At 36.8% G+C, this 23837-nt stretch overlaps 1 protein-coding gene across 6 annotated transcripts in view; it reads left to right on the top strand.

The window, feature by feature from the left end:
* The window catches only part of MKLN1 (muskelin 1), a 318843-nt gene that overhangs the window by 267919 nt on the left and 27087 nt on the right, over positions 1-23837 (top strand). For all 6 annotated transcript variants that reach the window (XM_023514182.1, XM_023514183.1, XM_003791612.3 and 3 more), the window contains one exon: positions 4818-4947. In XM_023514182.1, the coding sequence (XP_023369950.1) occupies positions 4818-4947 (130 nt within the window). The remainder of the gene's footprint in view (positions 1-4817; positions 4948-23837) is intronic.

Here is a 23837-nt window from a genome sequence, read left to right as displayed (position 1 = left end):
GGCTGGGGCTGGGTTTGAACCTGCCACCTCCGGCATATGAGGCCAGTGCCCTACCCCTTTGAGCCACAGGCACTGCCCTCAATTCTAAATATGTATGCACCCAATTTAAATGCTCCTAGATTCTTGAAACAGACTTGCTTAATCTGAGCAATGCGATATCATATAACACCATGATAACAGGGGGCTTTGACACCCCTCTCTCAGAGCTGGACAAATCCTCTAAACAGAAATTAAACAAAGATATTAGAGATTTAAATGAGCCCCTAGAACAACTATGCTTGATAGATGTATATAGAACATTCCATCCCAAAGATAAAGAATGTACATTCTTTTTATCGTCCCATGGAACATTCTCCAAAATTGAACATATCCTAGGACACAAAACAAACTTCAACAGAATCAAAAGAATTGAAATTTTACCTTGCATCTTCTCAGACCACAAGGCACTAAAGGTAGAACTCAACTTTAACAAAAACATTCAACCTCATACAAAGGCATGGAAATTAAACAACCTTATGTTGAATGACAGTTGGGTGCAGGAAGAAATAAAAAATGAAATCATTAACTTCCTTGAGTATAACAACAATGAAGACACAAGCTACCAAAAGCAGGGATACAGCAAAAGCAGTCCTGAGAGGACAATTTATCACTTTAGAAGCCCACATTGAAAAAACAGAGAGCACGTCAACAAACTCACAAGCCATCTTACGGAATTGGAAAAAGAAGAGCAATCTAAGCCTAAACCCAGCAGAAGAAAGGAAATATCCAAAATTAAATCAGAGATCAATGAAATTGAAAACAAGAGAATCATTCAGAAAATTAATGAAACAAGGAGTTAGTTTTTTGAAAAAAATAAATAAAATAGATAAACCTTTGGCCAGACTAACTAGAAATAAAAAAGTAAAATCTCTAGTAACCTCAATCAGAGATGATAAAGGGGAAATAACAACTGATGCCACAGAGATAATCTCTGAATACTACCAGAAACTCTATGCCCAGAGTTTTGACAATGTGAAGGAAATGGATCAATATTTGGAATCACACCCTCTCCCTAGACTTAGCCAGGAAGAAGTAGAGCTCCTGAACAGACCAATTTCAAGCACTGAGATTAAAGAAACAGTAAAAAATCTTCCAACCAAAAAATACCCTGGTCCAGATGGCTTCACACCTGAATTCTGTCAAACCTTCAAGGAAGAGCTTATTCCTGTACTGCAGAAATTATTCCAAAAAATTGAGGAGGAAGGAATCTGCCCCAGCACGTTCTACGAAGCAAACACCATCCTGATACCAAAACCAGGAAAAGACCCAACTAAAAAGGAGAATCTCAGACCAATTTCACTAATGAATATAGATGCAAAAAATCTCAACAAAATCCTAGCCAATAGATTACAGCTTATCATCAAAAAGTCATACATCATGATCAAGTAGATTTCATCCCAGGGATGCAAGGCTGGTTTAACATACGCAAGTCCATAAACATTATCCACCTTATTAACAGAAACAAAAACAAAGACCATATGATCCTTTCAATAGGTGCAAAAAAAGCATTCAATAAAATCCAGCATCCTTTTCTAATTAGAACACTGAAGACTATAGGCATATGTGAAACATTTCTGAAACTGATCAAAGCTATCTATGACAAACCCACAGCTAATATTTTACTGAATGGAGTAAAACTGAAAGCTTTTCCTCTTAGAACTGGAACCAGACAAAGTTGTCCTCTGTCACCATTAGTATTCAACATAGTGCTGGAAGTTTTAGACAATACAATTAGGCAAGACAAGGAAATAAAGAGCACCCAAATGGGAGCAGAGGAGGTCAAACTCTCCCTCTTTGCTGACAATATGATCTTATACTTAGAGATCCCTAAAGACTCAACCACAAGACTCTTGGAAGTCATCAAAAAATACAGTAATGTCTCAGGATATAAAATCAATGTCCACAAGTAGTTGTCTTTGTATACGCCAATAACAGCCAAGATGAGAGGTTAATTAAGGACACAACTCCCTTCACCATAGCCCCAAAGAAAATGAAATACTTGGGAATATACCTAACAAAAGAAGTGAAGGACCTCTATAATGAAAATTATGAAACCCTAAGAAAGGAAGTAGCAGAGGACTTTAACAAATGGAAGAACATACCATGCTCTTGGCTGGAAAGAATCAACATTGTTAAAATGTCTATAATTCCCAAAGCAATCTACCAGTTCTATGCCATTCCTATTAAAATACCAACATCGCACTTTCAAGACTTTGAAAAAATGATTCTGCATTTTGTATGGAACCAGAAAAAAACCCACATAGCTAAGGCAGTTCTTAGTAATAAAAACAAAGCTGGGGGTATCACCATACCAGATTTTAGGCTGTACTACAAGGCCATAGTGGTGAAGAGAGCATGGTACTGGCACAAAAATAGAGACGGACATTTGGAATTGAATAGAAAACCAGGAAATAAACTTACACCTAATCTTCGATAAACCAAACAAGAACGTCCACTGGGAGAAAGACTCCCTACTCAATAAATGGTGCTAGGAGAACTGGATATCCACAAGTAAAAGACTGAAACTGGACACGCACTTTTCTGCACTCACAAAAATTGATTCAAGATGGATAAAGGACTTAAATTTAAGGCATGAAACAATGAAAATCCTCAAAGAAGGAATAGGAAAAACACGGAAAGATATGGCCTGGAGAAAGACTTTATGAAGAAGACTGCCATGGCAATAGCAACAACAGTAATAGTAAACAAACGGGATTTAATAATCTGCTGTTCATTTTTCATACAGCTATCCTACTTTTATTTAATTTCATTTGTTGATGTTTCTTTGTTTTTTAAGTTTATTCTTAAATTTGACTGTGCTGAAGTATTTTAAAACAGGTTCTAGATATCATATCATTACACTTGTAAATATTATAATGTATAACTCTAATAGATGCGAGGATTTTTTAAGAAGTAATTGTAATGCCATTATCATACCCAACCAAAATAAAAGCAATTTCTTAATATATAGTAGTTTAAAACTCGGGCTGCATTCATGTTTTTCTAGAATGCCAAAATGTAGTTTTTTATACTTGATTTGTGTAAGTCTGTTCAAGAAAGGTATTTTGCATTTGTTTGTTATATCTCTTAAATATCTTCTAATTTCAAAAAAATCTAAACAGTACTCTCCTTCTGTTTTCCCCCTACATACCATTTATTGATTTGTTTTTAAGTGTTAGTCATTTGTGCTCTAGAATCTCCCACATTTTCAGTTTTGCTCATTTTTTCATTATAGTGTCATTTGATACGTTCTATTCTTCATATTTCCTGTAAATTGGTAGTTACATCCATGGTCTTGATTTTAGATTCACCGTCCTTTTGGGGAAGGCCAAGGGAGAATGTAGAAATAATTCATAGAGATTCTGATTGCAAAATATAAATAAAGTGGCGCTATTGTCTAGGCATGCTTTTCACAGTGTTAGTGGATTTGAGTGTTATCACTTTGATTGATCAATTCTAAAGTTTCCTCTTACCCTTTCACTTAATAGTTTTGGCAAACATTGATATTCATTGCCTGAATCTCATTAGAGTTTGTGAAGTGTTTATTTTTCTAATGATGTCATTTCTTTTGCATTTATTAACTATGATTCAACTATTAAAAAAAACTTCCTCTCTTTAACTATTTGGTTATCCTGAAATGTAAACTATACAGAATAGGCAGTACAGTTGTTTGATTCTTTTCCTTTATTGAATTTTGTTAAGGCTCCAAAGTAACCAGTGAGATTTTTTAAAAGTATTACTATAAACTCGACAGAGTTTTTGACTATTTGCTGTGTTTAAAGCCAATATTGTTATTATTCTTTTTGATGCTCAAATTTTTCTTTGTCTTTGGCCAGTAGGAGCCCCCCATGTATGCATACACACATTTATACACATCCACACACGCACATCTTTTTTAGTAAGAAAAATTAAATCATGAGGTCATACTGATGCATGTAACTCAAATTAAAGGTTTTTGTCTTTTACTTAATGTCTTCTATTTTGCATTTGTATATTTTTAAGGTTAAAATCCTGCTTTAGAACCATAATATTAACCACTTTGTAATGATTTTCATAGTAACAGAGCTAACAAAGTCACTGAGTGTTACTTAAAATTGCTCTCTGATTATTTTCTCTTTAGGATTTAGCTCACTGGGGATGGATAGTAAAAAAGCATATACTGTTTTAATGTCACTAGAAATACTACATCTCTGTGTGGTCATATCTCTGTATAGAGGTAGATTTACTTAATCCCCCTATCCTCAAATTTCAGAATTTTTTTTTCTTTAATTTTCATTTTGTTTTCTAACACAATAAAAGTATACATGGTTCTAAAGTCAAAACTATAAATCAGTGTAATTTGGAGAGGTCTGGTTTTGTTCCCCTTCCCCTAGAGGTAACTTCCTGCTCTGTTCCCCTCCTCTGCTCTCCTTCCCACTATCTTTTATTGAGTTTTAGTTTATCCTTCATTTTCAAAAAAAAAAAGTGATATTTCTTTCTCTCTCTCTAATTTACACAGATATTCCTTTTTCTCCTTTCCTACACAAAAGCAGCAACAACCTAGATATATGATCCTGTACCTTGCTTTTTTTCTTTAACAGGATAGCCTAGTGATCCCCTCTTAGCAGTATGCAGAGAATTTCCTCTTTGCTTGCAATTCCAGCATAATAGTACTCCATTGCATGGGATCTATCATAAAATTGCTTTAGTAGAGGTTTAAGTATTAAAGACTCATTCTGAATGCTTCATGGAAGTGACAGCTTTCTCCCTTCTTTGTTCATTTTTTTCTTCTTTTTCAGAAAAATCGTTGCTTATATGTATTTGGTGGCCAGCGATCAAAGACCTATTTGAATGATTTCTTTAGTTATGATGTGGACTCTGATCATGTAGACATAATATCAGATGGCACCAAGAAAGACTCTGGGATGGGTAAGAGCATTTAGTGATATTTTTTCTCTCATCTCTGAACTACTTTAAGTACAAAACTATAGCCCATTTTCTTTCCTTTCTAACCAATTTTTTTTAACCCTTCTTCCATTTCTTTAATTAAAGTAATTCTGAGTAAGAAGAAGAAAAGTTATTCAGTTCTCTCTGTTTAAAAATACATGAATTATTATTATTTATTTTCTTCGAAAGATGGTATGTGAATTACTGTCTTAAAAATGGTATTATTCTATGTTTGTTAGTCCTTTCCATCTTCTGTTTTCACTATAGTGACTCCTGTTTTCAAAACCAGGCACTAGAATATTAATCTATGTCTTTGTTCTGGGTGGGAACTTCATGTGACTGGTGATACCTGGTAAGTTTACAAGTTCAGCATCTAAGGAATTATTCTGCTAGTAATAGGGTGACTGGTTTGCATATTGCCCTGACAAGTTGTTAGTAGTGCTCCATTCATTCTCCAGAGTGTCTTGGTTTGATAATTACAGTTACTTTTCATAGTGGTTGCTTTACTATACATAAAAAAGTGGCTTCGATTAAGGCCCAGTGGTTTAAAATGCTAATTTGAGGAATAGGGTTAAAAATTAGATCAGCTTTCTTTTCCTTTTAGTGCTTATTTATAAAATAGATATTTTTATTATTGGTTCTTTTGCAAAATGAGGACAAAAACACCTATCTCATAGATATTATTTCTAGATGTTGTATTGATTAATATGTGTACATGTACAAGCTTCTTTTAAAACAAAGAAGCAGAAACAACAAAAAGTTTTTTTTTTTTTAGACAGAGTCTTACTATGTTGCCCTTGGTAAAGTGCGATGGCATGACAGCTCACAGCAACTTCAAACTCTTGGGCTTATACCATTCTCTTGCCTCAGCCTGCCACAATGCCCAGCTGGGACTACAGGTGCCTGCCACAAAGCCCAGCTATTTTGTTGTTGTTGTTGCAATTGTCATTGTTCTTTAGCAGGCCCGGGGCAGGTTTGAACCCGCCAGCCCCAGTGTGTGGGGCTGGTACCCTAACCACTGAGATATAGTTGCTGAGCCAAAAAAAATCTTTTTTATGAAACTAGTTCATCTTTATAGAAGGAAAACTTTTCAAAAACTACAACAGCATTACAATAAAAAACTACATGTGGAGTAGGTTGAGCCTTAGGATCCTACTTTCATTATTCCTATATCGCCAAGGCTAGAGGTTTATTCTCTAAGAGAAATAGAATGCTAGAGGCTCTATAGAGGCAGAGGGGCCAGGGTAAAAAATAGGGGAATAAAACCTGTATACTATATGGGTAAGCTTCCATCCAGTTTCCTGCTCCTGTGATGCCAGGTACATGTCTTTTGGTAGAAGATTGGAATCACTTTCTTTGGAGAAAATGTATGGCCTCAGAGAAAAGATCTCTAGATACTGATATTATAGACCACCCCCTCCCAATAAAATGGCTGCTCTCTTACTGCCTTGTTCTCAAAACCGTGGCCAGTTTCACAGCCCAGTCTCTTAAGTGCTGCCTACCATGCATACATAGTTTTTAACTAATTTTCATTTCTTCACTCTTAATGAACAATCTGTTAAATAATTTCTGTGTTAGGGTATTTACAATGAGAAATAGAGGCAAAACAAAATAAGCCTGAAAACAAATCTGAAGTAATGCGCTGAACACAAGTAAATAATAATAATAAAGATTACCTTTCTTAATGAAAAAGATACTGTGTCCTTTAAATGATAATAGGATGCAGTGAAAAATCAGAGACTAAGAAAGCTTTGGGGAAATTTTGTTAGAATAAAAAACAAAGAAGAGTTATAAAATCAGCAAAAGGAAATCTCCTACGGAGTATAAAAGAGATACAGAAATCGGAGAAAATAAAGATAAAAAAATCAATCCAAGAAGTCCAGTATTGAACTAATAATAGTTTCTCTCAAAGATAGAGAACAAAGAAAATGGAGGAGACAAAATTACAAAATAATTACTAGAAAATCTCCCCAAATTGAGAAACAGTGATCTCCAGATGATAAATGTCCCCTACAGAAATCAAAACATTGAATTTCTCAAACAAAACCCTCTTGCACTGAAGGTACATCATGATGCATTAAACATTTTCACATATCAGGCATAAAGGAAATATTCTAGAGCAAAACAAGGTCACATTAAAAGAAACAGTACTTAGAATGAAATAGAAATTCTCAGCAACATTAGAAGCTAAAAGATAAGGAGGAACTGGTTCTTAAAAATTCTGGAGGAATATAATCATTAACCTGAAACTAGCCAAAACAGTGAAACCAGAGGGAAGAAATTACTTTCAGATATGCAAGGTTTATCAGTGCGGGTTGTTTGCCTACAATTCATAGACAGCCCAGTCAACAGTGGTTAACTCATACAGAATCCTTTTTCTCACAGAACACTCTGGGACTGATACAGTTATTCAGCAGTGTCATCCAGGCCGCTAGGTTCTTTGTCGTGCTGTGTTTAACATGAGGTCATAGCCTCATGGTGGCAAGTTATCTGAAGTATGTCAAACATCATGCCTTCCTTCTATATAGATAAAAAGGAAGGAAAGCAAAACTTGCCTGGAAGGCTCCCAGTGGGCTTCTGCTTGCATTTCATTGACTAGAACTGTAAAACCTGGTGTCAGGAGAGTCTTGAAAAACAAGAAGCAAGTAGTTTTCTTTTCCAGCCTTTATGTAGTGCATGGGAGAAGGGGTTTGAAAAGGCTGTTATATCATGTAATCAGCAATGTCTGCTAGAGGAGATGTTAAAAAAATGATAGACCTTTTACACGCTTTCTTAAGAAGTTATTACGCCATATACTCTAACAAAAAGGAGTAAAAGGAACAAAAAAGAAAACATAAGAGCTAAAAAAAGAAGAGCCAACACAGAAAAGCAGTAAAGGGGTATCCCAGGTGACACCTGCACAGCAAACCTAAGGAACATTCAGTTCAGATTGGAGCAGGAGGGCGTAGGGAAGTGGACCTTTCTTCTTCACCAGAGACGAGGTTTCCAGTTGAAAGCAGAATCAGTAGGGATGTTTGAGCATTTGGAATAAAAAGTTGATAGGTAAATAGCATCTGATATAAAATAGAGCAACATAATATGAAAAGCAAACATTGTTACAAGTAAAGACACATTATCACAGGAAATTTCTTGGCTTTACACTGAATAGTATTTCCCTAATCATAATAATACAAAACAAGGCCAGGCACAGTCGCTCCCATCTGTAATCCTAGCGTTTAGGGAAGTTGAGGTGGGAGTATCACTTGAGACCAGGAGTTCAATACGAGCCTGAGCAACATACTCACACCCTGTCTCTATAACAAAAACATAAAAATTAGCTGGGTGTGGTGGTATGCTCCTGCAGTCTAAGCTATTCAGGGGACTGAGGCAGGAGGATCACTTAAGCCCAGGAGTTTGAGGTTGCAGTGAGCTATGATGATGCCACTGCACTCTAGTGTAGCCTACAGAGAGAGAGAGAGACCTTGTCTCCAAAAAAAAGAAATTCAGTTTAACCAGAAATTGAGATGAAATTTGATAGGAGATTACTTTAAGTGTAATAAAAATATTCATCTACTATAATAGGAGGTAATATCTAAAATAGTAGCTTAAACAAATAATCTACAACTGAGAACCAAAAGAGCTAATACAGTGATCTCAGCCTTCCTAATGCCGCAATGTATTTTCGTTGTTAAAAAGGGGTCGCAACCCACAGGTTGAGAACCACTGAGCTAATAAAATTACCCCAGGTAAAATTGTCTTTCTTATTTACTTATTTTATCATAGGATAGTGAAGAGGTACATGATTCAATCTTTGACTTCCCTTGGCTTTTGAGGATTATTCATTTTTTTTTTTTTTTTTTTTTTTACAGAGCCTCAAGCTGTCCCCCTGGGCAGAGTGCCGTGGCATTACAGCTCACAGCAACCTCCAGCTCCTGGGCTCAAGCGAGTCTCCTGCCTCAGCCTCCCAAGTAGCTGGGACCACAGGCGCCCGCCACAACGCCCGGCTATTTTTTGGTTGCAGCCGTCATTGTTGTTTGGCGGGTCCGGGCTGGGGATTCGAACCCGCCACCTTAGGTGTACGTGGCTGGCGCCTTAGCCAGTTGAGCTATAGGCACCGAGCCTATTATTCATTTTTTTAACCATTATTTTATTTTTTTTTAAGTTCAATATACAAATATTCATTGTATACCATTAACAATTAGAGAATTAAAGTTAACATGACAACACAAAATATGAAATACATAGAAATAACTTCAGAAATAGTATTACTACATGGAAAACTTCTAATTATTATTATTATTTTTTTATTGAATGGTAACTATGTACATTAATGTACTTCTGGGGTACAGTGCTAATTATTATTGAAAATATAAAAAGACACATGTCTACATATATTGCAAAATTGTTTTTATTTATTTATTTATTTTTTCAGAGACAAAGTCTCACTTTATCACCCTCAGTAGAGTGCCATGGTGTCACAGCTCATAGCAACCTCCAACTCCTGGGCTTAGGCAATTCTCTTGCCTCAGCCTCCCGAGTAGCTGGGACTACAGACACCAGCCACAACACCTGGCTATTTTTTGTTGTTGTTGTTGACAATTTGGCAGGGGCTGGGTTTGAACCTGCCACCCTTGGTATATGGGGCCAGTGCCTTATACACAGAGCCACAGGTGCTGCCCTGCAAAAATTTTATTAATGATTCTTTGTTTGTTTGTTTAGGTATTCCTTCTGTTATAACTTGAGTTACTGTCTTTCTATCCCTGAAATTATTTCTAGGGATATCAGAATATCACATAGCAAATTCAGTTTGGTCTGGGTTGAGAAGGATTGTAGCAAACAACTGGCCCACTGTGGGGCACACATATCTGATATTGGGTATTATTATATATGCAAGTAACTTCAGGCTTTCCTGTATATTCATAATAAGAGTAAACCAATAACACAATTTTGACAGTTTGTCTAACCTTTTGAATACATTTTTCACAACCGTCATCATATCTTACACTTAAGATTAAAGAAGGAAGGTGGAAAAGTCCAAAGCAGAGAATCAGTAACCAGTCCCATGCCATTGCTGCTCATCCTCAAGCTTCTGCTGTGCAGAGACCAGTCTATTCTAACTTTTCATTAACTAGGAGGAGAGATGTAATACTCCCCTTATAATCCTTATAGGTGTCCTTGAAAAAGTATGAAGACAGTGACTAATATAATAAATAGATGTTGAAAATGACAACATGATGGGTCAGTGCTAGACTGAGGATGCAGTGGAACAAGGCAATTATAGTCTCTCAAGTGCTTATAGTCTAGCTCATAGGTAATATATAATCTGGTGGATAATAATAGCTACTCTTTATTTAGACCATATGGCAGAATATCTTTAACTGGTAGTATTGTGCTCCTTTACAAGGTAAGAAAAATTGACATGAGCTAATAAGTCATATAGTTAGTATTATACACTAGAAAGTGGTGGAGCTAGGATTTAGAAGTTTGAGTTCAAAAAAAGGTGTTCTTTCTACCATTCTGTCATTCTGAATTACTTTCCAAGATTAAAAGATTGCAAAGAGTGATAGTGACAGAGAACAAGTAAAAAATAAAATGTAATATAATAAGTAGGCCTTAATGGCTATGATTTGAACATTTTAAAAATGCGTTATAATTAGATAGTAATTTATAAAATTGATTATTATAATGCTTCATAGTTATGCTAGCTTTAGAGAAGTGTAGTAATCGTCCTTTTTGTTAAATTTGGTTGTATTATAAAAGTAATAATATACTCATTGTAGAGAATTTAAAGAAATTCAAGAATGATACAAAAAGAAAACGTATCAAACCACCCAGTGATAATCTCTTAACATTTTGTTGTATTTCCTTCTAGTCTAAAACTTTATTATGTAACATTTGACACAATCTTATAGTTTATTTTAAATTATGGTAATTTTTTTCTTTCTGGTTTTATTATCATGATCTAGAGGTATTACATATTAGAAAATACAATTGGATTCATTCCCTGATTACTTCTATAATCAGTTTTTCTAAGATCAGAGTTACCATTTTCACTGTGCATTATTCAATTTCCAATTGGTTTACAGTGAATTTTCTCACAATGTAAGCAAGTTCACTCATTAATTTAATATTTCTTGACCACCTACTAGCAGCTGAGTTTGTTTTTCTCCTTGCCTTCCTCCCTAAATAGTTCATTATTTCCTACATGCCAAGTATTGTTTGGGGCACTCAGGATTCAGCTGTGGGCCTGGGGGATAAGATTGCTTCCCTCACAGAACTCACATTCCAGTGGAGACAGACCTGCAGTTGTGTTCTAAGAACTGTGAAGAAAATAAATTGGATGCTGTAATAATGAGTAACATTAGTCTCATTTAGATAGAGTAGGTTGGGAAACTATCTCTGGGAGGTAATCTTTAAGATTTAAGATGAGAAGTAGAGAATTAGGATGAGCCATGTGAAGAACTGAGAGAAGAGCAAATATAAAGTTGCTGAAGCAGAAAAAGAACTTAGCATGTTCCAGAAACAGTTGGGACTAGTGCAAATTGAGGATGGAGAGAGTTGTGTGAGATGAGTTTTGCAATATAGCTATGAGTCTGATCATTCAGTGCCTGGTCTAAATGTAAGAAGTTTGGAGTTTTTCTAAATAGGAGATTAATGAAAGGTCTTGGTCTGATTTAAGTTTGAAATTATCACTTTGTCTGGGTGTACATTTTCCAGGTGTTTAATTTTAACGGTGTTCCTATGAGTAGCATTGTTCAAAGACTTTATATAAATGGGTATGTTATTGAAGTTTTTATGGCAGAGTTGAGCATATAGTTAGAACTACTTAGAAAATTTTCTTACCTAAAACTGTTGCAGTTATAACCTCAGTGGCTTTGTTATATATTAGAGTGAAACTGGAATTATTTTCTGTTGTTCTTTCCCTCCCTCATCTCTCCCTCCCCTTCCTTTCCTCTCTTCCTTCCTTTTCCCTTCTTTTCCCTCCTTTCCACTCCCTTCCTCATTCCTCCATATGTCATCTCCCTCTCCTTTTTCCTCTCCAAAAGGATTCTAATGTGTGGCTGTGATTGAGAACCACTATTCTAACTTTCCAGAGCCCATTTCAGTCCTTAGTCAAGTAACCTTAGTCAAGTTGCCCAATGTCTTAGCATTTGTTTCTGTTAAATGTCAAAAGCTGGAATGGTGCTACAAAGAATCAAGGCTGAGTCAAATTAATAGCAGAGATTTATTAAGAGCATCTACAAGTGAATGGGCTACTTGTGAAAATGGAAAATGGCAACAGCACTGAGTTAGGGTAAGGGGCCTCTTTTAAAACAATTCAAGGTGTGGTGTAAGTGTAGCTCAGGAGGTGGCAGGACATGCCTTGACAGAGATCACAGGTCATCTGCTGGAGGCCTTATAAAGGTGGGAGGGCCATTGGAAAAGCAGGGAGTGTTAGCCTTTTAAAACTGCAGAGACCGCTAGCCAGGGTGGAAATTCCACTCTCCACAACATTCCAGGAGTAATTGCTCTGCAGTATTCTAAGGATGTGGGGTTTTGTCCTGTGGTTCAACCTCCAGCTTGGCCATTGTTCTGTGGTTTGGTCTTTGGCTTCATTCATTCATTCAACTTTTTGGCCCTGTTCCTTTAAATGGCTACCTCACTAAAATGGCCATGCTTATGCTAAGGAGGTAATTAAGGTTTGAGGATCCCTTTCCCACAGTTTTCACATTTGTAAACAAGTAAAATTACATTTTAAAGAAAATAGTGTCCCTGCTTGTGGCTATTCTATAAGTAGAAATAGATTAACCCTCTACTTTGGGCAGCTGTTATTGTTGCATGTCTCACTTTTCACAGGAAGATGTCAGTACTGCCCTCAGGTTCACTGTCTGTCCAGTGTACATGAAGTCCCCAGTCATGTCACTTTCCCCTCTGCTTTCTCTCTGTTCCCACTGCTGCTTCACATGTACTAGTTTGACCTTTTATCCATTTGGGCTCTGTCTCTAGTCTTCCTCTCCTTATATGCCCCACCTTTCCCCCAACCCATTCTCTGCACTGCAAGTAGAATACAGAATATTTTCTACCACCAATGGAAGAATAGAACCATATCCCTTAACATTTATTCAACAGATATTTTTTTAGTCACCTACTAGATGCTAGATAATAAGCTAAGCACTAGGACTGCAACTGAATAGCTATAATTATTCCTGGGGAGGAAAAAGAAGTAAATTAAGCTTAACTTTTTGATTAGGGCTAATTAAGATAAGAAAATACCTTTAAAAATATAAACCTCCTAGTTTTTACTCCTCACGTAATCATTTCTGCTTGCCCTCAGGATTAAGTCTAAAGTCAACCTCATTCACAAACTCCTTTATGACATGCCCGCTCCTTGATTCTCCAGCCTTAGTCTTGGTATCTGTACTCTCTTTGCCACCAACTCTTTCTTCTATGACTACTGAATATTAACTCTATAGATTTGAGTTTTTGCCTGTGCTAGTCCCTTTGCCTGAATCTCTCTTTTCTCCTACCTCCAAAATCTAGCTCACTTGTGCTGCTTACCTCTCAGATCTTAGCTCATAGATCATTGTCTCCCAAAATTCTTCCCTAACTCTCTTCTCAAGCCCATTTAGTAATCAAGGCATGTGCCTTAATTGTTAACACAATTTTAGGTCTGCATCTGGTAGTATAATCTTGACTCTGTTTTTTAAAACCTATGAAAAGCTCAGCTGAAATATATAGACTTTATTCAGGATTTCTTAAAGAACATTCTGTCTTTTCAGTACTCTGGATCTCCAAAAAGTCTTTCACTGGATTGAGTTAGACTATACAGAAAACCTGACATCAAAACTGTGGTATATAACATTGTCTTCCCATAGAATAGAATTACGTTGCCTCATTTACATTTTATTTTATCGTCACTAGATTATTACTTATTTTGTCAGCCATGAAAAAACCTTTAAAAAAGGCAGGATACTATTTAAATTTCTACATTATGAAATGTATTCTTAGAAAATACCATTTTTATCCATTATGTAGAGGCTTTGTAGCTTGTTTAATCATTCTATTGTTTATTAACTGTTCTAAAGCTTTTTACTACAATGAATTACAGTAATTTGAGATAGACTTAACATATAATTATTGTGTTTATGTTATGCATTTCAGTAATATGGGTTATTTGATTAAAACTGCACTTGAAGGGTGGCGCCTGTGGCTCAGTGGGTAGGGCGCCAGTCCTGTGTACTGAGGGTGGTGGGTTCGAGCCCACCCCTGGCCAAACTGCAATAAAAAAATGGCTGGATGTTGTGGCGGGTGCCTGTGGTCCCAGCTACTTGGGAAGCTGAGGCAGGAGAAGCACCTAAGCCCAGGAGTTGGAGGTTGCTGTGAGCTGTGACACCACGGCACTCTACCAAGGGCGATAGAGAAATTAGTTGAAACAATTCACCAATTAGAGATAATATATCTAATACTAAAATTGCTGCTTGTTATAATTTTGTATTATGTCAGATACTATAAAATCTTGAATTTTAGCTCTTTATAATTATCTAAATGTGCTATCTTGAGATTTAACATCTCAAAATCTAAAGAAACTTAAGTTCTTTTATTTTTTCACTAGAATATAACAATTTGATGTCCCCCTCAGAAGGAAATTATCTAAATTAATAGATTGGCAGCTGCTTAGAAAGAAGGGATTTATTAGTATTGTGTCTAACACATACATAACTGCATCAAAATTCAGCATATCTAAAATTTGAGTTTATTTCTGGATAACTTTTGGCATTAAGACTGTGAACACATGGAGTTTAGCAGATTCCCCATATGTAAGCCCTGTACTTAACGCTAATTGAAACTTATGTTTAGAAGATGGTCTTTCATACCACCAGATCTTTATATTTTCCTATGGAAACTCACAGTCTGTTATGATAGGAATACTTTCTCATATCTGTATTCATACATGGTAAAAAAACATACATTGAGCCTCCGCCATTTGCCAAATGCTAAGTCAAGTGTTGGTGATTCTGCTCTTACAACTTGATCCCTGTTGTATAGTAGTTATGTCTTCATTCAATTTTTTTCCCTTAAATTCTGTCGACTCTATTTTCTCACATCTGCTATTGTTTATTCCATTCTGTTCCAACCATTGTAACAGATTGGTGTAATTGAAAGAATAGTGAATTGAGAATCAGAAGATTTGGTCTCTCTTCATCTGGATCTGCCACTCATCCCTTTGCAGTTTTGGCAAAATTATATAATTTCTCTGGACCTAATTATTCATCTGAAAATGAGGGGATTGGATCAGTTGATCTTTCGGCCTCATCTAGCTCCAACATTTTGACAATTAAATTTCTTTCCCTTCTGCTATCATCAGGTTGTGAAACTAACAGGAGGGCTATGTGAATTATATCTACAAGATCTGATTTATCTATAAATATATTTTCATGAAAACCTTAGTAGCAAAATCTTAGTAATTTTCATTTTGTCCCTGGGCCTGTGCTTATTGACCTTTAAAAATCAGTGCAGTAATTAAGTCCTTGTGTTTTAGACTTTTATCAATTAACTGAGTAAGGCCAAAAGAGCAATACAGAACAGATTTTGAAGCTAAGGATTTGCTGTTACTAACATAGATTAATTACCAGACTAGGAAACAGTAGCACTTGTTTTCAGTGTAACTCAGCTTCATCGCGTGTGGTTTAGTGTCTTTTATGTTTGATTTGCCATTATTCTGATCAAAACAGTATGTACTTTTTCTCTCACAAAATTATTAGTAATAAAAACTTTCCCTAATTTCCTCCTTTTGCCCTCCCAGGGGTATTTTTGCTACTTATAAGTTTATAGAAGTATTTCATATTTTTAATATAAAATTTAGTTTAGTTTATTTGATAGTAAATGTGAATTAAAGTTCCCCGTGAATACATAAGAACATTGTAGCCAATTTTGAACATGAAAGGTAATGAGATGGTGCTAGCACTACCAGATACTTACAAGGCTACAATTTGGTACAGATTAGTGGAATGGAATAGAACAGATAGATACCCCAAATGCATATAAAAAATTTACTATATTTAGTAAAGTTGGAATTTAAAATAAGAGAGGAAAACATATTATATAAGAAATGACATTCATACATTCTTAAGAGTTGGCATTAAAAATAAGGAAAATTAGGATTCCTATTTGACTTCTGTATATTAAAGAAAATTCTGGGGGACTTAAGTTTTATACTTAAGAAATAAAACTATAGTTTTAATTATCCAGGATTAGGAGAAGACCTTGCCAAACATCACAAAACCCGGAGTATTAAAGAGATTTGAACTTTCTGCAAATTAAAAGGATTATATGTGAAAAAATACTTAAATAATAAATGACAAACTAGCAAATAAGATCAGTGTTAGTATCCTACTATTTTTAAAGAAAGGCTCTGTTGAACAAGATTACTAAACAGAACCTTCCAATGAAGGTTCATCCCTTCACAGGAACGCGATATTCAACAACTCTTCATGTAAGAAAGGACCTTCAGAAGAACCAGAAATCAGGAAGAGTGATCATAGTACCTGCTTTTAACATTAAAGAAAGAGGACAGGAAAGATAATCTTGCATGGCCTACGCTGCCTCTTTCTCCTCATCCATATTCTAGCAGAACCACTAGGTAGAGAATGTGTGCCCAAGGGAGAGAGAATAGAATAATTGTGTCACTTTCCTTTGGAACGCAAAACTATCCTGTCACACAGGAACACAACACAGGGCAGGATTTTGCTGGTGCCCCTGGAAGGATCATCTAGACAGCCCAGCTAGCGGGAAATCCTCTGAACCTGTGGTAGAAGCCTAAGTTCTGGCTGGCTCCACCACAGGGTGAAAAAAGTGACCTGCAATTTAAGGGCAAGTCCTAAAGCTGTGCTGGCTTAGAGCTAGCGGGCTTAGGATATACATGATCCAGTGAGACACCAGTGGCAGTGGCCAAGTGAGTACCTGTACCACCCTTCCCCAGCTACAGGCAGTATATAGCTCAAGGAGAGTCTTCTTACACTTAGAAGGAAGAGTACATAGGATTTGTCCTACAATTTGAGAACCAGCTAAACTATAGTATTAATAAAATAAAGTACTACACAGACTCCTAAAGCCCTTGATTTCAGGCCTTAGTTCCTGGATGGCATTTCTAGACCCAACCAGGGCCAGAGGAGAACTGGCTTCCCAGGAAGGAAGGACCCAATCCAAGCAGGATTTATCACCTACTGACTAAAGAGCCCTTGGGCTTTGAATAAACATGAAAGGTAGACAGACAGCAATTTTTATGGCTTTGGTCAAGACTGGGCTGGCTTCAGGTGAGATCCTTTCAATTGATGCTGAAAATAGACTCAACAACATTCAACATCACTTTATGATGAAAATCCTCAAAAAACTGAATATAGAAGGAACATACTTTAACATGATAAAAGCCATATATGACAGACCCACAGCTAGTATCATACAGAATGGGGTAAAACTGAAAGCCTTTCCTGTAAGATCTGGAGCAAGACAAGGCCGCTTACTCTCACCACTGTTACCCTCATAATACTGGAAGTTCTAGCTAGAGCAGTTAGACAAAAAATAAATAAAATAATAAATAAATGGTATCCAAATTGGAAAAGAAGTCACCTTATCCTTGTTTGCAGACAGTATGCTCTTATATCTACAGAAACTCCACCAAAAAAAAAACTATAAGAACTGACAAATTCAGTAAAGTAACAGGATACAACATTAGCATACTAAACTTAGTAGAATTTATATGTGCCAATAGTAAGCAATCTAAAAAGAAACCAAGAAAGAAATTTCATTTACAATAGCTACAAATAAAATACCTAGGAATTGGCGGTACCCGTAGCTCAGTGAATAGGTTGCCAGTCACTTACACTGAGGCTGGCAGGTTCGAACCCAGCTAAAACAACAGTGATAACTGAAAAAAAAAAAAAATAATAGCCAGACGTTGTGGCAGGTACTTGTAATCCCAACGACTTGGGAGGCTGAGGCGAGAGAATCACTTAAGCCCAAGGGTTTGAGGTTGCTGTGAGCTGTGACACCATGGCACTCTACCAAGGGTGACATAGAATCTGTCTCAAAAAAAAAAAAACAACCAGTAGGACCAAAATTCTGGATGATGCTACCATGGTGGGGGGTGGGCTACCATATAATTTCAGGTATAGAGAAGAAAATATTCTATATTATTAACGCTTTTTTATTCTAAACTGTCTTATACAAGCCTCAAGACCTTCCCAGCTTTCTTTTCTGTCTTGCTTAGTTTATCATTGTGACTGTTTGTTATACATGGTATTGCATGCTATTCTCTTTCTTGGTTTTTGTTGGAATCTCTCCTCAGAGGTTTTTTCCATAGGCATGAACTTTCATAGTTCTGTCAATACAAAAAGTCTCTTATTTTGCCCTCAGTGTTAAGATTGCTAATTTAATTGCAAATGGAATTTTAGTTCCATGCATTTTTATATTCCTCAGAATTTTAAAATTATTACTCCATTGTATTCCAGCATTCATTATTATTGACAGAGGTTGTAAGTGGAAAGTGTGATACCTTTTCTAACTCCTTATGATGGTTTTAGCTGACATTCCTATGACAAAAGAAAAGTTAATAAGAGAAAAGCATAAAAAGTTTATTTAATCAGAGTCTTATGTGACATAGGAGCATTCAGTAATGAAGATCCAAAGATACAGGAAAACTATCCACTTTTATGCTCAGGTTTGATGAATGAGCAGTCAGGTAGAAATATGATTGGGCAAAAGGAGTGCATCTAATGCCAGTAGACTAAAGTGGGGAGACCCAGCATAGCTGGCTGTTTAGATTCTTCGTGGCCCCTCTGTGTGGCATTTCTTCCTCCTGGGTATGGAGCAGGACAAGGGTAGGTCAGAGCATTTCTTTATGGCCATCTCCTAGACAGAAAAGTAGAGCAAAGTTAGATTATTAATTCTAGTGTTTAGAATTATCTAGGCTGGCTTTGGGAAAAAGTAGTTTTGGGTTTTATGACCTGCTTTGGGGAAGAGGAATTCTGGTTTTATGACTCACTTTGGCAAAGAATGAGGGACAAAAGACAGGAGGACAGAAGGTCAGAGAGAGAGAGACAGACCTTGGGTCTGAGACTTTCCAATATCCAGTCCAAGTACCATTGAAAATACTCAGCATGCCAAAGTGCTGTAGAGTATCATTTTCTGAGTTTCAATGAGGTCCAATGTTGGTTTGATTCTTACTTCTAGATAACAACTTTCTTTTCCCTTCTGTGGAAGCTTTTCAGGTTTTTCTGGGAGTTGTGAAGTTTCACTAAGATGTGTGTGTGTGTGTGTGTATATATATATATATGTGACTTTTTAAAAAGTAAACATACATAAAGTTAGGTAAACATGCTTAGCAGTGTGCTCTTTCAAACAGGACACATACTTCTTCAGCTAACTGTAATTAGACAGTTTTATCTTGAAACCACTGGCTTTGTTTTTAACGGTGTCTGTTTTGTTTTCATTCTCTCATTTCATTTTTTGATCATTGTTTTACTTTTTAATATATTTTCATATTTTCTTTATTACAGTTTATTCTTCTTTTACATGTGTAAATATTCTCTTTAAGGATGGTGAGAATTTTTTTTTTTCAAGTTATGTTCTTTTCTGTGATTTATCTTCTCCTGGTTGTTCTATTTGTTCTTCCAGGTGCCTCTCTTTTATGCTGTTGATTTTTGTCCACATATGTCTTGTGGTTCTTGTCCAAACATTAAAATTTATGAACAAAGAACTGCATCAGTTAAGAAAGATAGTTGAGGCTCGGCACCTGTGGCTCAAGTGGCTAAGGCGCCAGGCACATACACCTAAGGTGGTGGGTTCAAATCCAGCCCGGCCCCGCCAAACAACAATGACGGCTGTAACCAAAAAAATAGCTGGGCGTTGTGGTGGGCACCTGTGGTCCCAGCTACTTGGGAGGCGGAGGCAGGAGACTCACTTGAGCCCAGGAGTTAGAGGTTTCTGTGAGCTGTGATGCCATGGTACTCTACCCAGGGGGACAGCTTGAGGCTCTGTCTCAAAAAAAAAAAAGAAAGGTAGTTGACAGTGGTTTTCTTTATATCATTTGGGTCTCTTTTCCCAGTCATCTTCTGTAAATGAAGCACTGGCCCAGGGCTCTGGAAGGCAACTGTGCTCACCACTGTGCTACCAATGCACTTTGACCCAGGTTTTTGTAGAACTGCAGAGAACGTTGTCCTCATTGTCTGTTGTGATGATTTGGAGTTACTTTAAGCTCTGCTCTCATTCTGTGTCCTTATTAGAAGCTCTCCTCACAGTCTACTTCTGCTTTTTGTATTTGATGACTTACTTGAAAGTTTTCCACTTTTTATCTTTGGTGAGTCAGGCTCCCATTTTCTTACTGTGATTTCTTTTGTCAGTGTGAACCCAATCTCTGTCTTTCAAGATTCTTCAAAGTTTTCTATCTTCTGATGATACAGTCTTTATTTCTAGTGCTGTCATTTTGTTCTTTATGTTAAAATTTCTGCCAGTTCAGTGGGATGATGGAAAAGAGGGATGATGTAGTTTATGCTTAGTTCTTTATCTGAAATCAAAAGACCCAACCTTTAGTCTTCATAAGCAGTTTTAGTTAGTAAAAATTTAAGAGTCTAAAGTGCCTGCTTGAGCTAGAAAGTAATTCTTTTAAATACATAAAATGTTCTTTGTATGTAATTTATATATGTGATTTTTTTCACATTTTAATTTTCTTTAATAAGAATGCATAAAATCTCCATTTGAAAATAAAAAGTATGGATTTTTTTGTTTGCAAAAGAGGTGACAAATTAGATTTAAGGTACTACAGAAATGGGCATTCAGTGATTTCTTAGAGAAATCTAGATTGCTTTTCAAGATAGATAGGTTTTTTTTGTTGTTGTTTTTTGTTAAGCAGGCCCAGGCTAGGTTCAAACCCACCACCCCAGTGCATAGGGTCGGTGCTCTAACCATTTAGCTGTAGGCACCCAGCCTCAAGATAAATATAGAACACTTTGTTTTGGGATTATTCTTCCTCATTAATTTTTATTTATCATATTTTTTATTTATTCATTTATTTTTTGCAGTTTTTTTGGCCGAGGCTGGGTTTCAACCCACCACCTCTGGCATATAGTGCCAGTGCCTAACTCCTTTGTGCCATAGGCGCCACCCCATATTTTTTATTTTTTACTAAAATGTCTTTTGAATTTTACTATGTATAGGATTGGTAAAAGTAGGAATTAGGCTTAAGTGCAATTTATAAAACTTAGGCAAAAAGCCATTAATATGGCTAGATTCAGTGTAAGTTTTTAAGACCTTTCCCTTTCCATGTAGCTAGTATTTATAATTTGGTATATGTTTTTTTTATACTTTTTCTGTTCATATGCAAACATGTATTTTATATGTAAACTTTTTTCTTTTTCTTTAATACATAATAAAAATTATATTTGAAAGGCATTACAAATGTAAGCATTAATAGAAATTTTGTACCTGGAAACATTTTGCCTTTCTGAATATTCTTAGATAAAATATTTGATACCTCAAAAAAGATTGATGAAATACTTCTGGGGTTTCTTTTGGGTTTTTTTGTCATTGTTTGTTTGTATTTTGAGACTAAGTCTCACTGTGTCACTCTCGGGAGAGTGCTGTGGTGTCATAGCTCACAGCAACCTCAAACTCTTGGGCTCAGACCATCCTCTTGCTTCAGACTCCCAGTTAGCCTGCCAGGATGCCAAGCTAAGGGTTATTTATTTATTTATTTATTTTTTAGTTTTTCTGTTTTTACTAGAGATAGGGTCTTGCTGTTGTTCAGGCTGGTCTGGAACTCCTGAGCTCAAGCAATCCATCTGTCTCGGCCTCCCAGAATGTTAGGATTACAAATATGAGCCCCCATATCCAGCATAGTACTTTATTTTTAATGAGTTTTGCTTCAGGCTTAGTCTCTGGTATAGAGATTGTCTATACTTGGGACTTAACATTTACCTTTCTTGCACTGATGATATCCATTTAATGGAAATAATGTTTCTTTATTGATATTCTTTATTACTCTGTATTTTGCCATATAAAGTGGTCATCATGTATAATACTTGGCCCAAACTTTCAAGAAAACACCTCTCACGAAAGTCAGGGGAGACACATCTGGGGACAGCTAACACTCCCCTGGTAAAGGTGCAGATCACACTGCCCTCCTGCAGCTGCCCACTCTGTGAAGGCTGCCCCTTCCCTCTCTTCCGGGAGCCCTTTCCTTCTGATCATATCAGGGGCCACAGCCAAGATGGCCACATATGTAGCCAGTGGGGTAGGAACTTTTGAGGCCCCTCTGCCAGCAGGCAGTCAGGTGGGTCCCTAGGGCTGCATGGGGCTTCTAGCCCTCTCCACACTGGGCCTCAGGTCTCAACACTCGCCTTGCACAGCCATGTGCCACCTCACTCTGTGTTGCTCCCATAATTCCTGGATCCTCCTGGACTGAAACCTTGTGTCTGGTGGGCCCAGGTGGGAAGGCACAGCCCCCCCCCCCCCGGAGGCCCACTGGGCTTGCCCATTCCCAAACCATACTTCCCATGTATAATGTACCTCTGTATTTTTTCCTGAAAAATTTGGACCAAAAAAGTACACATTATATATGGCAAAATACAGTATGTGATTTGAGTTTTGAGATACACTATGTTATGGTCCAAGAAATAGAGTCAACAGCATCCTTACTGATTCACCCACGTAAGTTTCAACTTGTTTGGCTTATCAATGTTGCAGGGAGGTTTCATTTGTTTCCATCTGTACAGATTTAATGTTTCTTGATTTTTTGTTGTTGTTGTTTCTTGATTTTTGTGTATCTCAAAAGTTTCATAATGACCCACATGTCTGCTTCCATTGCAGTGATAACAGTGTCCTAATTGACACTGTTATCAATTGTTTCTTAAGAATCTCTCATCTTTCCTATCCATGTTATGGGGAAGTTTTCATCCTATCACTGTCTTGGGCCTGATCTCAGCAAATTTTAGTCTTTAAGAGACCCAGTAAATTATCAAGATAGCACTATGAATTTTTAGGTGAAAAAAATTGAGACTCCCCCCTCCCCCCCAATTTTTTTGATGAAATGGGAAATCTAGCTAAAATAAGATTTCCTACCTCCTTTTTTTCTTTCTTTCTTTTTTTTTCTTTTGAGACAAGAGTCTCACTATGTCTCCCTCGGTAGAATGCTGTGGCCTCACAGCTCACAGCAACCTCAAACTCTTGGGCTTAAGCGATTCTCTTGCCTAAGCCTCCCAAGTAGCTGGGACTACAAGGCGCCACCCACAACATCCAGCTATTTTTTGGTTGTAGTTGTCATTGTTGTTTGGCAGGCCCAGGCTGGATTCAAACCCGCCAGCTCCAGTGTATGTGGCTGGTGCCCTAGCTGCTGAGCTATAGGCACCGAGCCTTCTTTTTTCTTTTCTTTTTTTTTTTTAAAAGAAGCAAAGTCTCTTGACAGATTTGACTTGTACCCTTACAATATGCTCCACAGGTGTGGTCCCGCCTTTCTGTCAATTATAGAACATAAAAGTCTTTTTTTTTTTTTTAAATGTTAGCTGTGTATATTAATGCAATCATAGGGTACAGTGTGGTGTTTTCATATACAATTTGAAATATTTTCATCAAACTAGTTAATGTAGCCTTTATGTCATTTTCTTAGTTATTGTGTTAAGATGTTTATATTCTACTTTCAGAAAGATTCATTTGTACCCTTGAAAGATAAAGCATAGGCTCAGCGCCTGTAGCTCAAGTGGCTAAGGCGCCAGCCACATACACCTGAGGTGGCGGGTTCGAATCCAGCCAGGGCCCGCCAAACAACAATGATGACTGCAACCAAAAAATAGCCGGGCGTTGTGGCAGGCGCCTGTGGTCCCAGCTACTTGGGAGGCAGAGGCAGGAGACTCGCTTGAGCCCAG

This window comes from Otolemur garnettii, unplaced genomic scaffold (assembly GCF_000181295.1).
Source record: "Otolemur garnettii isolate 467f Iridium unplaced genomic scaffold, OtoGar3 scaffold00049, whole genome shotgun sequence".
Lineage (NCBI taxonomy): Eukaryota > Metazoa > Chordata > Mammalia > Primates > Galagidae > Otolemur > Otolemur garnettii.
The sequence above is the reverse complement of the archived record's forward strand: the minus strand, read 5'-3'. Positions and strand labels throughout refer to the sequence as shown.